Raw genomic sequence first — 17,507 nt, forward strand, 5'->3', positions numbered from 1 at the left:
TAATGCCTGTTACATGTTTAATTTATCACGAGAGTAGAAAATTTTCATGTAATTGAGGTTAATTATTTATATATCTAAGAAGACTATAAATTACCTTAGTAAACCTGCTATTGCATAGAAATCGGTAATAGGAAGATAATCATATTAAGCCATAAACAATAGATACAATTGAAATTGAAAGCTCTAACTTTTATTCACTATCACTTCTTTTATTAATTTACATGCTTCTTACTTTCACTGTATTTAGTGTTTCCTAGTTTTAAATTTTTCTTAAAATTTATATAGCCAAATAGAAGTAAGGATTTAATTTTAACGTACTTAACTACACGTGATGTCAACCTAGACGTTGGGTGAGTGAGAAAACGCACCGAGATGTATTTTTTGATGCCTAAGTAATATTTTGACATCACTTAGTCCATTTTTGTGTTCTAGCGAAGCTGGTTACTAGTTCTCGAAGATATTATTTTGCAGAAACAGGAAACTCAAAACTATCTGGTTTTTGAGTAAATCACCTTGTCGAAAAAATGAAAATATGAAGTTGTGAATTTGACTCTTTTAAGTTCATGGATCTCAGTTACTATGAAAAAATAAATGAACAATCGAGACAGAATCAGAATCGGATTAGCAGAACCAAACACACCAAGCCATTTGTCAACATGGGCGCTAGGTGCTTATTTTGGAGCTTTTGTGATGTTGTTTTGGCACTTCCAAGGTTCTTAAACTTTAGGGCGAGGTCTCCTACCCCATTTTTGACTATTTCAGAGAGAATGCTTGGAGTAAAATTTACATTTGAGAGATCAAAACCAGCACACCAGGTTGATTGTCAGCCTGGGGGCCGTTAGACCCAGCACCAGGTCAACCTGGGCACTGGGCTCAGTTTTGATGCCCTTCGGATTGTGGTTTTCTCCCCAAGTTTTCTTGTATCTTTGTTATTTTTTATGATGGAAAAAATGCCCAGAATACTTTTTCGAGATATGGATTGAAAATGGCCCATGTTGACAATATGTCAACCTAGGCGCTAGGCCGAGTGTCAGGTGTCAACCTGGGTGCTGGTCCAGTTTCAGGCCACTTGGAAGTTCTCTTTTGGTCCTCGAAAATAGTTGAATCTTCATCTTTGCTGAAAACGGAGAATATGCTCGAAAGAATTTTTGAAAAAACTCATTGAAAATTGGCACAGGTTGACAAAATGTCAACCTAGGCGCTAGGCCAGCACCAGGTGTCAACCTAGGCGCTAGTCCCTTGTTCTGGCACCCAAGATGAGCTGATTCTTCCCCAAAAGCACTTACTCTCCCATTTTTGATGAAGACAAAGAAGATGAACGAGTCATATATTTTATTTGATGCTTGTAAGTAGCACAAATTGACTGATTGTTAATTTGGGCGCTAGGGTGCTCGGGCACCAAGTGTCCGTGTGCTCAAAAATAAAAGTTCTCTGAATTTGATTCTAATGCCTCAAATATGTTTGTGATATGTCTAGTTCATGTCCCAATACAAAGTTTGACTCATTTTCACTAGACGGTCCCATAAACTGAAACCCTAGTTGGGGTTGTCAACTTGGGCGCTACGTGAAACTCTAGGTACCCAGGTTGATTTTGGATATGCTGCTTCATGTATTTTTAGCTCGACGTCTGGACTTGGTTGCTGCATGTTTTCATGGTACTAATACTAAAAGATAGTGAGTTGGAAATGACTTATCGAAATATGAACACTCATTCTAGAGTTCCCGGAGTCAACTTGGCGTAGGGCTAGGGACCCCTCCGAAGTCAACCGCTATAACTCGAGACTACTCAACTCCGATATATTATTTTTCTTGCCACGTGTCAAATATTAATGTCCACGTCACCAAAGAAAGTTTCTAAGTTAACACTATGAATAACTATAATATATACATTTTTTTTATTTTGGTATTAATATAAATATTTTTTTTGGTAGTATGAATATAAATGTTATTTCTTGTATGAAGATCTACATTTTTTTACATAAAATTTCATCAAAAATAAAAAAAAATATTTTAAATTTAAATGATTACTACAAGAATCATAGTTTTTAGTGACGACACTATTAGTGTCACACGAAAGTCCTCACTCATGATGAGGATATCAGTGACGAAATTGATGAGTCGATACTAATAAAGCAATTTTTTTTATAAATTAAAAATTAGTTGCGACATACCATTTTCAATGACGACATTGTTGTTAGTAATTGCATTTTTAAGAAAATGACCAATGGAGTTGGGCTAGAATTTTTTCGTCTAAAAGCATCACTGACGACAAATTCATCACTGATGGTCTGACAGGTCGTCAGTGAACAGTCCATTAGTGACGACTTTATCATCACTGATGTTGGGGTAGAATCAATTTTAAAGCCCGATCCATTTCTTCATTTTATCTTCCTTGTTTCATTTCATTTATTTTTTTTTCTTTGTAAGAAGAAACCACCATCCTCTCTAATCCATTCCCAAATCGATCCTCTTACCATATCATTTCATTTTTTTTTTCACATTCTCTTTGAAATTCTACCCCCTCTTCGTAAGACCACCATCCGAAGCTCCGACTCGGACCACCAACTAAAGTCGCTCGCGAAGTTCCCGGACCACCGAATCCTGTATCACCGGTAAGTATAATTTTTTTGCTCTCTTTCTCTTCTCATGTAAATATTTTTAATTTTTTTGTGTATATTATCTGTAATTTTATTTATATACATTTGATATTTATATATTTTGTCAACCTCTAATTCTTCGAATAAAATGTCACAATTTTTCGATAAGGTTGTCTCAATTTCAACCATCAAGTCATACTTTCTTCACTTTTATAAACCCAATTAAAATTTTCAACACTCCAAACACCATCATTCAACAATCGAAAATATAGTTGTACTGCAATTCAATACAAACCAAAATCAACTGAATCAGAATAACAAAAACTGAAAATAGGCAAAACAATCGAGAAAATATCGAAGACCTATCAATAAACCATTATGAAGTATAATATAGATCAAGTTACATACATCTATCGAGATAGTATTGACAGATAATCGATAAATCATCGATAACATGGCCAAGAAAAATTAAAAAGCAAAAGTATGCATAAGCTCAAAAAACCATCGAAAACATATTGTAAACTATCGATAAAGATCTTCCCTGACATTACTTCATTAAAATTAAGAACTCGTCGACACTATATCAAAAAAACATCGAAAACAATACGAAAATCTAGAACACACCAGAACTAGATCTCATGATTTTAACGAAAAAAATATCAAAGTCAAACCAATACAATAACAACCACACAGATCTAATGAAAATGAACTATACTTTTACAATTTTATAATAAAATGCTTTGAAAAATACTTATCCCATTATTCCACGTGGTTCGACCTTTGATTGACGGTGGAGGAGCTGCGACAGCAGTTGGGGTGCGATAGCGGCGGATGGGGTTACATTTGGGATGGTGTGATCCTCCAATCTTGTGGTGACTGGAATGGTGGGTTTGACGATTGATAAGGTGATGACTTTTGAACTTAGGTGAGGAGAGAGAGGGAGAGAGAGAGATTTATTTTTATTCTAGAGGGGTATAATAGATATTTTGGTAAATCTTAAGTATATATTAGTATAATATTATTAAGCGCTTTTTTGATATGGGGTAAATTGTAATGCATGCTTTATAAATTTTCTCTTATATTATTAAATTCATAAGTAAATAATGACATAAGTACTTAATTTTAAGTTTATAACTATCATAAATTCAATAATTGTTTTAGCAGCTAAAGTATTTCTTATATATAATAAGACTCATCTTCACGTCCTGCTTAAAGGACAATAATGCCCTTCTATTGCAGCTGGTTGAAGTGGGTTTATTGTATTTTTCATACAATTATATATTTTTTTTGTTCACCGCCTATCTTCTCCTCACTTATCCCCAATCCTGCTTCACCTACTTCATTGCCACTTTTCTCTAAAAAATTGACACGCATTCGAACCCAAAGTCTCTTGTTCTCAAATCTCACGCTAGCTATCTGTGCTACCTTAATGCTTACTTTGATCATGGATATCAAAAGGTTCTGATATTTTTTCTTTTACTTTCATTTATATTGATTTATTTATTTTTCAAAGTCATGTTTAATTTTATTTATTGTGTAGAGTATCTTTGATCTGAGTTTAGGGTTTTATAAGAATTAAAAGTTGTTTGGGCCATGCTGATTCAATGGTAATTAGTTTATATTTATTATTAGACCTAAAATTTCAAATTAATTCAACTCTACAGATTTCTATTAGTTGAATATTTTTCTGAAAAATTCTTTTCACTTAGCTTGTATGAAAAACCAGGTTTACATTGTTTAGTGTTTTCTTCTTACTATCATTTACCTTATTTTCTCTATTTACCCAAATTTGTGTATTTTTTTTTTTAATTTCTTATACTTCGTTCAATGATTTGGCATTTTGTTCTACTTAATAGTTCAATTGCAAACGAAATGTGATTTAATTTATGTCTTTGAATTCTTCTATAAATTTATGATGATATATAGCATGTAAAAATACTTGTACAACACAATTATATATATAAGTTCTATAATTATATTTTCTGTGTTTATATAAATATAAGAGTTCTATTAATGTCATTGACATTGATTTATATGAAAACCATATTTGCAATACCATGTAACCCTTTAATTTAATATTTTTGTGTGTTATTCCGTTTGGTTTCCTTGTATATGCATGTGATCTTTAGTTTCTTTCTTGAAATGATTTAATGAAATAGGTGCAGCCCATGGACAAGTCTTTTCTTACTCAAAACTCATCAAATTATATGTTTTGGTCATGCATTGCACTTGTAAAAATGTTATTACAAATAAAAGTTTACCATATATCCTGTTTCATGAATAAATTTTTTTAGGAGACACCACTCTATTTGACTTTGAATATTTAATATGTCTCAATTATACATCCTTGTATTTGCTTAAGCTTAAAGGCTATCATGCAAACAAATTATTTCATTGACTTTATACAAATAAGTATATATGTTTGAATAATTCTTGTTTGAATCAATTAATCAAACTATGTGATTTGTTATATATATATTTATTTGGAGTTTTGGATGTAAATATATTTTTAGCTCTTTCCATTAGAGATATTACTCCAATTAGATTTTATTTTTTTGGTGCTATCTACAAATTTTGATCGAAAAATCTAATATAATATGTTATTATTAAGTTTCTGGTGTTGTATTAGATACTTTTTAGACAAAATTAAGTCTGTCAGCTCTTAGGATTTAACCTGGTCACTTGGAGCACATTATCTCTGGCTAATTCATGCTATTGAAAGCCGAAATAAAAATGATGTAGTTTTGCTCCAGCGTTATCACAAAGACTATGTTGATGAGTCCCTTGATCCGTAATACTAGCTCAAGTATTTACTACAACCAATATGCTGCAGAAGGCCTATCCAATTATCAAACAGAACTTAAAAGTTTCTTTAATTACTTGATGATGATTTAATGTTGTTTTATAGTAATAGACAGAGGCAAGCAGAAGAAAATCTATATGGGAAAAAGTTAATAAGCTAACTAAACATCTACACTTTGATTGAATGGTGTTTTGATATTATTATATATTAGATCTATACAATCTTTTACTTCTTTTCTTTCATTTTTTTTTTGGACAGAGATGAGGAAAAACCGGTGTTGGCATGTTTTATTCTTGTTTGTTCTATTTCCCATGTGATATAGCTCTAATTTTTAAGGAACTTGTAGAAGAGTATGTTTGGATGTAAATTTTTTGCACGACTCACTATCAATCATGTTAACACGATCATGTTATTCAAAATGCAGAACTAAGAAAGTGGATATGTACCTCAATGTTTCTACATATTTAATCGAATGTGCTTGAGATCAACAAGAAAGAGGTAATTGTATTTTTCGTAAAATTGTGAATCTAAAGTATGTGTAAGATTTGTTAAGGATTTAGTGTATTGTTATTGTGTTTGGGATTCAAGGCCATTTTGTTTTGGTCTATGTACAATGTTTTTGTTCTTGTTCCAGTTAGTTACAATATTATATTTATTTTTTAAGGTCGAGTGATGGAATCGATATTGTGTAGAGCTATTTTTTTTTTTTTTTTGTAATCTTAGCTTCCTTGGGGTGTTTCTTCTCCAAATAGAGATCATGAACATAATGTTCTCTAATTAATTTGATGGTATTCTATTTCAATTTTCTATGACGACTTTGTAATATTTTACTTTTTTGCCTTTTTTTATAGATGTATTTTAATAAGATATTGGTTTTCATAAAATATAAGAAATTGTTGCTTCAATCCTTAACTAATAACGAAGTGATTCAAGTGATCAGTAATATTGTAAATTTTATTCGTGTATATAAATTTAAAAAAGTGTTCAATTTATTCATCACTTTTTCATAACAAAATTGATGTGGTTTAAGTTGTAGCCAATCTTAAAGATTCTACACTTACAGGACATTCTATTTCTTATTCTTAGAAAGATATTAATTAGTGTTATTATTTTCTTAAAGAAGAATAAATAAAAAGTTTTTTAAGTTATCAACTTTTGATCTAATTGGATCAGTTACTCCTACTAAATCAAATCGGATCATTTAATCTATTGTTCTCTTATTATATTTATAGAAGATATTGAATTGCAAATACATCAACAATTAAAAAAATTTTATAGATACGCTTTAACACAGTCTTTACAGTGTTTTATTTTTTGTTCTCAAAAAATTATGAAGGCATAGTTAATCTCAATATAGCTTTCAAAACAGAGGGACATTACTCATGCATTATTAATTTTCATTCTATTTTTCCATGGTCGCAAATTTATATTCTTGAATTACATTGTTGTCTTTCAGAAATTCTAGAAAGAAGTTGAAAGAACAGTAATTTCAATTATATATTATACAATATTTTGAAATTTATATTGACTACTCTTCTTTGCATATAAAAATCAGTACCCAAAATTTCTAAAATGTAATTCTGTTAAGATCTGTTAGCTGATGACTAATATAACAAGTGTCACAATCTAATTGTTGGGTCAATTCATAATTATTTTTTAAAAACTATTTTAATTAATTTTAAATTTTAGAAACTAATTAAAATTCATTATTTTACAATACATTTAAAATAAATAAAAAAAATTTAAAGTATGAGAAACCTGGTGTAAAAAGAAAAACAAAACTAAGTTAAAGTCTTTCAACAAAAACCAATAATTATTATGCAATACCATTATTTATTCATATAACGATATAGGATATTATGCATGGTATGCTCTTAAGCATTTCTCTATTAAAAATGATTTCACATTTTAAAGTAGGATTATAAGGTTATAATATAAGAAAATCTCAACCACCGTAGGTGGGTGTGTGTCTTGGAGGTTCTGAGTTTGAGTCCCAGTTAAAACATGATTGTAATATATAAACGCTTAAATTAAAAAAAAAAAAAATATAAGAAAATCTCTACCATGCTGTGCATGCATGAAGGGCACAAAAAATTCATGATATAATTATCCCTTCGTTGAAGTAGGACAAAAATAATACAACTACACCTAGGATATACTCAACCTTTTCAGCCACAATTATATGTATGGCCTAAAATGAAAATACATGATTTTTCTCATATCTTTTTTTAAAATATAAAATAAATGCAATTTTCCTATTCTTCTTGGACATCTATATTTATTTATTATTTTTCCAAACAATATATTTATTTTTATTAATGATAATTAACAAATCAGAATTGAGATTCATTTTCATTTATTTATTAGGTTATATATTCTCTTAACTAGAATGAAGCATGTATGACACAATAAAAAAATCATGCAAGAAAAGAAACTGTCATTGAATTCCATTAGTTTATTAAAAAAAAATATAGAAGTATACATTTACATATATTCATAATTCTCCTTTTGACATAAATATTTCATCTAAAAACTAAATTAAATATAACATAACAATTATGTTGAATGAACATTGTGAATACATCACATTTACATAATATGAACACAAACCCAAGACTTTATCTCATCCATATTCAATCAATTTAACCATTCCTCATTTATCTTTCCTTTTTTTTTTTTCCTGCATTTTGAAACACCCATCCAGATATAAAACAAATCGTTACACTAATGACAAAACCAGTTACAGTCCCCAAATGAAATACCAAACCAAAATCTATAATTTGCCCATTGATATTGGGATAAACTTGAGAAGTAGAGTGATGTTGTTTTGGAACACCAGAAGAGAAAAAGTTAAAACCCCAAAGACCCTTATTACCAATAAAACTTGAAAATGGAAAGGTATCAAACTGACCCCCAGAAGGGATTTTTCCAGATAACATATTGTATGACACATTAAAATTGGACAAAAAATGAAGTTCTAACAATGAATCAGGGATAGAGCCACTGAGCTTGTTCTCAGATAAATCCAATTTTTCCAAGTTCTTCAAACCCGAAAAGCTTTTAGGAATGATCCCGGAAAGACTATTCCTCTTCAAATCCATCACATGAAGCATTTTCAAGTTCCCAAAGGTTGGCCAGATTGGTCCAGATAGATTGTTGTCACTTAGAACCAAAGATGGTCTAAGATTTGACATCTTTTTGTACTTGAAACCCTTTGAACCTTCTCGATAAGTATAAACTGGGAAGGTTAGAATAGGCACTACTGAGAAGTTAAACTCTTTCTTAAATTCCTTTAATTCGGTTAAGGTCTCTGGTATTTCTTCGCTCAAAGAGTTGTTTGACAAATCTAAGTAGAAAAGGAAATCAAGCTTACCAATCCATGGAGGAATGGTTCCCCACAAGTTGTTCCATGATAGATCCAATAGCTGCAACTTGGTGCAGCCACTCAACCAATCTGGAATCTTACCTCTTAGTTGAGAATTGGCCATGACAAACACCTCAAGGCTCTTGAACTGAAAATTCACCTGATATGGTATCTCCTCCTCAGCGAAATTCATTGTGAGAAAAACCATACTCAAATTCTTGCAATGTTGAAGGACTTCAAGGGCTGTGGATATATTATAGATGCTTGCATTTGATATAGAGAAATATGACAATGACTGGAAATTCTTATAGCTACTTGGAATCACACTATTAAACTTGTTACGACTAAGATTAATACTAATCAGTTTCCAGCAAGTGAATAGTTGTTCGGGGAGGGGACCCTGAAAGAAATTGGAGCCAAGATCAATGGAGATCAGATTAACCATGGCAGTGCAGTTGAGATTGATCAGACCATCGAGCGAGTTGTTGTTGATATTGAGAATCATTAGAGATTTTGAGTTGATCAGAGAAGGAGGTAAGTGGCCAGTGAAGTTGTTTGAAGCAGCATAAAGATGCTCAAGCTTACCAAGGCTGTTAAAAATATCTGGAAGACTACCTGAAAAGAGATTAAACGAAATATCTAATTTGACCAAGTTAGAAAGGTTTCCAATTCCATCACTAAGTTTTCCTGAAAAGCTATTATCTCCAAGTTGAAGCTCAGTTAGATTATGGAGCTGGAAAACACTTTCGGGCAAATTTCCAGATAGGTCGTTCCCTTGAAGAGAAAGGACCTGAAGAGAGGTACTATTGCCAAAGATGTTTGGTATTTCTCCATAGAAATGGTTCTGTGAGAGATCGAGAATTTTGAGGGTCGAAACTTCAAAGATACTTGCAGCTATAGTTCCAGTGAACTCATTGTTGCTCAAGTCGAGAATCTCCAAATTATAAAAACGGAAATCCTCGTCTTCCAGACTTCCACTGAGATAGTTGTGAGAAAGATTCAAGATTTTTAACTGATCCAAACCAGATAAGGACTCACAAACTTTCCCAGTGAGTCTTTTGTTGTCAAGTTCCAAGCCAACTATCCTTCTGCCTATAGGCAAATGATCATCCGAACATGTAACTCCTGTCCAAGTGCAGCAATCCGAGGAAGTGGATTTGTCCCATCCTTCAATGGCTGACCCTAAACAACTTTGAAAACCACTCAAAGCTTCCAAGTCATTCATATTGCATGAAAGATTTTGACTTGTTAGAATACTAACCTTGAAAGAAAGAACAAGAATCAAGAAGGCCAAACAAAAGTTAGAAAACCCCATTTTGGGTGCAAGAAAATGAATGGTGTGGCTCTTCAATTGGCAAACAGATAAAGAACTTTTAGTAGCAATTATATCACAGAAAGATTGAAACTTTTTATTTGGGTCAGTCAACCTTACAAGTCTTCCCATGCTGATTCCGTTTTCCAAACGACTCATTTATGACTTGAATTGCCAGGAAAATGATGTTGTGAGATTGACTTATTAATATCAATTTACAGACAACATAGGAGAGCTTAAGTCCAAGCTCAATAACTAGTTGGTGCTGGGTGCTGACCCACTTAAGAACTTACCATAAAAAAAAGTGAGCATCACTTCCAAGGTTTTGAATCCAATAATAGCCTCCTTTAGAGATTTACCCAAACTAGGAAGAAAAAATTTCACAATATTTATTTCTAATTTTTTATTTATGGCGGTGTTTTTTATAGTCACAATATTATATCTGAAAATAGATCTGAATTTTTTAAACACGAGTGGTACAGATAAACTACAGATAATATTGTCACTACGAATAAAAAAGTTATAATTAGCACTTGTTTTTCTAGATTACAAAGTTAAAATATAAATAAGCATCTCTTCAACAAAATATAGAATAACACCTTCATATTTCTGGTATTATAATATTCCAATTAAAGCTGACTAAAAAATGCTTTGAAGAATCATTGTTTGGAAATGAACATCAATAACTACTCCTTCACCCCAAGAATTCAAATCAAATAACTACTCCTTTAAACCTTTTACTTTATCATTTTCCTTTTGCTACTAAATCCAGGATTATATTCGTGTAAAATTAGTATTTAGTTTATAGCGAAGCGAATGCTAACCCAAACAACCAAATTAATATATTGGTTGGGTCTAATATTAATTCAACCCGCCCAATTTAAACCGAGTCAACCAATTTATATATTCTTTTTTAGTTATAAAATACATTACATAATATGTTTGATAATTAAACTATTTCTTATTTAAAATTTAAATTTTATAGTTATTGATTTTAATTATATTGAATATTGAAGGATGCGTGTTTGTTTAATACTTTATGTTGATGTCAACTCAAATAATATTTCTCATTTTTTAATTTTTAATAATAGTTTAGAATCTAATATTTAAATGATGTATTTTTATGAAGTCAAATCTAATTATTTTGGACACTAAAAACTAACCATAATAATTTTTTTAAAAGAAAATTATAACAGTTTGAGCAGGTTAAACATTCGTTTTTTCACAACTTCTACAACAAAGTATTTTTATTTATTCAATTATTTGGATTGATCACGTAGTGCCACGTAATAAATAGCGGAAGAGTTTCACAACAGAAATGAAAAATTAGCCAGAAACGGCTCTAAGGGTACAAAATATTAGATTCATGTAAGAGAACCAAAGAAAAAATATGTAAAAATTCATCTATTATTACTTTTTGGCTTTTCATTGAAAAATTCATAATTGAATAATGTCATTGCAACCAATGCAACTATGAAAAAGGCAATAAATGAAGGCTAAAACTCAAAAAAAAAACTTTCTGTGAGACAAATTGATGATCTCAGCACTGACCTGAAAAATGACATTATTATACAACTTTGGAATCAATCAATAGAGTCCCAAGAATTTCCACCAGAAAGATGCAACAACCACCCAGATGACGGCATTAATCACAGCCATCACGAACCCTATTTTGAATACGTCGGGAAGATCTACATAACCGGCTGTTGAAACAAAAGGAATGACATTAGTCACTACCCATCAGAATAAAGACAATTTCGAGATTAGCCTAAAGCTGGAAATTAACTTGATTTACTTATGCTTAAAATGGGGAATGAGGGGCATACCTCCATAGTAGACAGCCGCTTGCCCACTACTATAATGTGTTAGAGCACCAAAAAGATTTGTACTGTAAGATAAAGTCAATGCTGCCATCACGCTAGGCACCCCGGCTGCAATTTGCATCGCAAGGAAAGCAGCATATAAAGCACCTACATGACCGGTTTGACTTGCAAAGATGTAATGGACTAAGAAATATGTTGCTTGAAGAACACCAAATGCGGCTGGCCAGCTCAATGAATAGGAGGTAAGTAACTTGGCGACGGAGTTAGACATCCAAGATACAATACCAAGGTCTGTCAACTGGCTAGCCATACCCACTACAGCAGCAAACCAAAGCAAGGTATCCCATGCCGATTTTTCATTTAAGCAGTCACCCCAATCAAGGACTCCTGTCAAAAGAAGTATAGATAAACCAATCATTGCAGCCACAACACTTGGTACGCCAATAGCTTCTCTGCAAGAATAACAGATAAGCTTCATGAATCAGAAACTAAAAGGGAAAGAATATAAAGCATTTTGTCATCTAAGAGCATATATTGAGAGATTTAAGTAGTCAATTCATGCCTATAATAATAAAATATGCCAACCACCATTAAGGTGGGAAATGAAAAGGGGAAATGAAATTCACTGGTAAGAGGTAAATAACTATAATGCACGCACAGAATACACAAAACAGATTGATGGTATATTTACATAATCATCTAATGAACAGAGATAAGTTGGTTAAAAATGATAGAACATACCCAAAGACCCACAAGGATACCGCAAGAAGCATTGTACCAACCATAATCCATTGATTTCTGGTAACAGCACCCATGCTTTCCAGTCTCTTGGCAGCCATAGCAGGGGCATCAGGAGTGTCCTTGGTTTCTGGAGGATAAATTAAGTATAAAACTAGTGGCGTAACTAGAAGTGAACAAATGGCAGGTACACTGGCAACCTTGAACCAAGTCATCCAAATGTTGGGAATTACCACCCCAACTTTCTCAGCCAATTTAATGCCTAACAAATTTTGAGCTGCAGCGGTGAAGTAAAGCGCACTAGAGCTACCGGCAGCCTATCAAAAATCATAACAACATCAATACATGTAACACAATCATTAGATAATGCCGGCATATTATAGTTTCATACCTATATGCTAATAAGACAGAAAACATTCAACTTTTAACAGATTCGTGGTTCCTTACATTGTCAAATTCATTCACATCATAAGCAACCATGCAGTGAAATGTGATACATTTAGTGCAAATATATTATCAATACGGCAGATCCTCAACTAAACACTGTACTATTTGACAGAGAAAAGAACAGTAGAACACTAGCAGAAGTTCCCATAAGTAAACTAACCCCAAACTCATGAAAACAAACCACTTGGCTAAAACCAAGTTGAATCTATTTAATGGTATTTCAATTCTTCATTTTTCAACTTTCAATTGGGTTTTTTATGATAGTGTCTTGACACAAAGTGTTCCTAACACCCATTTCAGCAAAGCATGAACTTCATGAACTAAACCAATGAAGAAAACAAAAAATCCTATGACAATAGTTCAAGAGAGAGAGAGAGAGAGAGAACACTAACCTGAAACTGGGACTGAATCAGATAAGAACCAAGCTTCTTCTTCGAAGGATCATCAGGTTTACTCCCAGCCGATAGTGCCAACGACTGAATTATAGGCAAGAAGACCCCACCAGCTCTTGCCGTCGTGCTCGGCATTGCCGGCGCAATCAAGGCCTCTCCAATCGTCAATCCATACGACAATCCCAACGTACTCTTCCCAAAACATTTGACCAAAAAAGTCGCAACTCGATCGCCCAACCCGGTCTTGACAAACCCTCTAGCGAAGAAGAACGAAATCACAATCAGCCACATTACCTCACTGGTGAAGGCGCCGAAGGCCGCCGTGAAAGGCAGAGTCTTTGTCGCAATACACGTAGTCATTCCTAGAAACGCCCAAGCCCCGACCGGCAAGGGGTTCAGAACCAGACCGGCCACCGTCGAGAGAAAAATCGCGAGCAACTGCCATGCCTGAGGGGTCACTTCGACGGGTTTGGGAATAAAGAATCGAACAACGACTCCAATGGCAACGGAAAGAATCAGGGGAACAATCTTCGCACCTTGAACAGGCACCGGCGGCGACGGCTGTGCGGCTGAAGAAGAAGAAGAGGAAGCAGCCGCAGCAGCAGCAGCTTGGATCTGAAGATGAGTTTTGCGGAGGGGAGAGAAGACAATGGGTTTGGTTGGGGAGAAGAGAGTGGATGATCGGAGGGTCAAGATCGAAGGAGAAGAGGAAATGGAGAGTTGGGATTTGGAGATGGCGGGTCGAGGAGAACGATGATTACGAAGCAAGGTGGAGCGGGAAGTGAGAGAGTAGGTAGAAGTGGAAGAGGAGAGAGAGTGAAGAGCGAAACTCCCCATGGTTGGACTTGGAAGAAAAAGAAATGACTCAGAAGGGACTGTGAGTGAGAATTTGAGAAAAAGAAAGGGTTTTTCTGCAAATTATAATGGCTGAGTGTTAAGTGAGTAGTTAGTAGGAGCGGAGCTCCCCAGAGAAAGCAACGGAAAAATCAATTGCTATTTTGTGTGTATTTTGAGGAGAGGAGAGGAGAAGAGGCAAGATGAGTTCAATCATTTTATTTCTTTCATTTCTTTACTTATTTTTATTTTTAATTTTCAATCAAAAAAAAAATATAATATTATTCTTTATGTGAGGCTGTGTTGGATTCTCAATTTCTCTCTCAGGATGTTTGCTCACGTTATACTCTTAAATAAAATAAAATATTTGGACTTGGTGTTTGGTTACAAAATAAAAATAGGATAGTAATAAAAGTTAGAATGAAATAGAATAGAATAGAAATTTTATTTTCTTAGTTATTGGAGATCTTCTGGTGCACTAGTATTCCTTTAAATCTTTCTCTCCATAGCGCAAAATTTCTTGTTCCATCGAACTTTGAATCTCGCCATTGACGAAGATCTTAGGAATTGCAGTAAAAAAGAATCTTGATTTTGCATTCTTAATCGACTGCCAAGCTTTGATTTATGGGAAAATTACAACTAATGTGCGGAATCAAAACAACTAAAACTTAATCAACAACAAACAATTAGCAATGACAAGATTAACAATACACAAACAATACTAGGAAATAAAAAAAATATGAATGAACAGAGTATTAAAACCACAAACAATAAAGTAATAAAATCAACACTAAGATATATATTGGTTCAAGTCCTCTAAATTGATATGATCTATGGCTCTACTCCAGCTCTTGAACACCACCAATTCTTCTTTATTGATTAAGCAATAGTAGCGACAATACAGTCGAGATCGATTCTCTGTTGGATCCTCTAAAAGTATTTTATCTCTCACACTCTTATCCAAAAATCGTCTTCATCAAGAGAAGATTCTACATACAAAATTCAAGCCTAATCTCTCTCTTTTCTTTGTACCTCTCTCTCTCTCTACCTCTCAATCCCTCTCTTCAAAATCATCTCACAAAACTTTTGATCACTTGCATCAAAATGATAAGGTAGGTGATATTTATAGATTAAGGATATAGATCTCAAAGTCGGTGGTTGCGAATTTAAAGCTGTTAAGTTAGTTACGATTTAACAAACATAACAAACTCCTCGTAACAATATCTCTATGTTAGCTTAAGTTAAAGTGCTTCTGAATGGACTTGCGCTTCCTAGAAGAAAGACCAAAGCTTACACTGAAGGGACTTTCTAGATAGGAAAAGCAACAACTAGAGTCGATTATCCGGAACTCCCTTCCAAGAGGTAACAGCTAGCCATTCGGAACTCATTTACGGAGGAAGACTAGCTTTCCTGAAGAATCTTCTAGAGTGGACAAGATAGACTTCTGGGAACTCCTTTTTGGATGACATCTATCTTTCTACAAGACTCCTTTCGGGTGGACAAATTAGACTTCTGAGAACACCCTTCTGAATGATATTTAACTTTTCATAACTAAAACAACTTTTGGAGATTTTTTTTATCCGGAGAAACTATACCACAAATATAAAACTAGAGATTAACCCATTTCATTTTATTAAAAATTATAAGTTCACTTAATGCCATAAACAAAATAATAAATAAATAAAACTCATACGTTAAATAACCACTTGTATTAACATATAAGCTTTTAAGTTTTGATTACACTATCATACATAAGAGCTCTCTAAATAATGGAGCTTTTGAATGTTTCGCACTAAGAGCTGTCTCTCCATTTTTCGGTTCCATTTTCTTTTTATTTATATTTAAGAGTTTGGATTACATTATGGTTGTGGGCTTAAAGCTAACGTTTGCTAAAGAATATTACATACATATGGCTCGTTTGGTTACGCTGTATAAAAATTGTATTATATTGAATAATAAATAATATTATGTTTGAATAAAATAATTATTGTATTAATTATTATAGCTAAATTTTTTAATACAATATAAGTTGTATTAATTAATACATAACAAATGATATGTATTAGCTTGTATTAAAATATTTACAAAGCATTCAGGGTCAACTCCAATCTCGGTCCCAGATCTAGGGACTTAGACCTAGACTGGACACGGATTAGACCCAAACCGGACCCGGACACAAACCATAATTGGATCGGGGACCCGACCTGACCCTGACCCTGACCCAAGATCCGACCCGGACCTAGACCTGGACTCGTACTTAGACTCAAAACCTGGATCCAGACCCAACACGTAGTCAGTGTTGGGGTTGAGTTTATTGAAAATATATAACTTTACACAATCTATTAATATAAGTCAATACGAAACATAGCATTGTATTAAATAATATTAATATAATACAATCCAACTCAATACAATACAATATGGCATACCAAACGAGCCTACAATATTATGACTACACTAACACAATTGCATGCCCGATAGAGTTGGTGCTTCACCTTCCGCGACTAGCAAGTTTCATCCATCCATGGGTTTGTGAGGAGCTATGGATACTATGATCTGTTCTTGGAAATTAGTGACACTACAGAAAAAGACTGCCTTTAGTGACAAACTTTTAGTCACAACAAAAAAATTTTGTGACAAAATGTGACTTTTAGTCACAACAAAAAAGTTTCTTGTGACTAAAAACACAACAAGTATTGTGACTAAAAACACATTTAGTCATAACAAAGTAATTTTTGTGACTAATACTTTTAGCCACGGACCTTTTAGTGACAATGTAAGAATAAAAATTTATAATTAGTTACAACTTTTTTACATTTAGTCACAAGTTTTGTTGTGACTAAACATAAGATTTTTTGTAGTGTAATTAGGATAACTAGGATTTAACACTTTCTTTGGGAGAACCTACGAATGGTTCTTAAGCAAAAGAGTTGGTGAACAAGCTTCATTGAAGTGCAATCTTGTAATTGGGATTTCATTGCCATGTTTGGTGTTTGGTGCAACAATCATATCTAGGCGACTAGAATCTAGTTACTTGGCAGTGGCATAGGCGAACAAGATTTGGTAGGATGCCCAAGGTCTAGTGTGTTGGGTTTTACCAAACCCTCTTGAAACGACTATCATTGTTGCTCATTAACTACGGGGATTATAATTTCTTCTTTAATAAAGTTAGGCTACCTCCACATTAATATTCGACT

General features: G+C 33.2%; 2 protein-coding genes across 2 annotated transcripts; both read right to left on the bottom strand.

Annotated features, from left to right (window-relative positions):
- Nucleotides 1-7,835: 7,835 nt before the first annotated feature.
- LOC115695418 (phytosulfokine receptor 1) lies at nt 7,836-11,071 on the bottom strand. Its single transcript, XM_030622483.2, has one exon. The coding sequence runs from the start codon at nt 10,233-10,235 to the stop codon at nt 8,058-8,060; it is 2,178 nt and encodes a 725-aa protein (XP_030478343.2). The 5' UTR covers nt 10,236-11,071; the 3' UTR covers nt 7,836-8,057.
- A 394-nt stretch (nt 11,072-11,465) lies between these two features.
- Nucleotides 11,466-14,631, bottom strand: LOC115725188 (dicarboxylate transporter 2.1, chloroplastic). The gene is made up of 4 exons (XM_030654623.2): nt 13,477-14,631; nt 12,641-12,954; nt 11,903-12,351; nt 11,466-11,779 (listed from the first exon to the last, which is right to left on the bottom strand). Exons 1-4 carry the CDS (start codon nt 14,311-14,313, stop codon nt 11,664-11,666), a joined length of 1,716 nt encoding a protein of 571 aa, XP_030510483.2. The 5' UTR covers nt 14,314-14,631; the 3' UTR covers nt 11,466-11,663.
- Between the last annotated feature and the right edge of the window lie 2,876 nt (nt 14,632-17,507).

The sequence above is a fragment of the Cannabis sativa genome, chromosome 6 (genome assembly GCF_029168945.1).
Source record: "Cannabis sativa cultivar Pink pepper isolate KNU-18-1 chromosome 6, ASM2916894v1, whole genome shotgun sequence".
Classification (NCBI taxonomy): Eukaryota; Viridiplantae; Streptophyta; class Magnoliopsida; order Rosales; family Cannabaceae; genus Cannabis; species Cannabis sativa.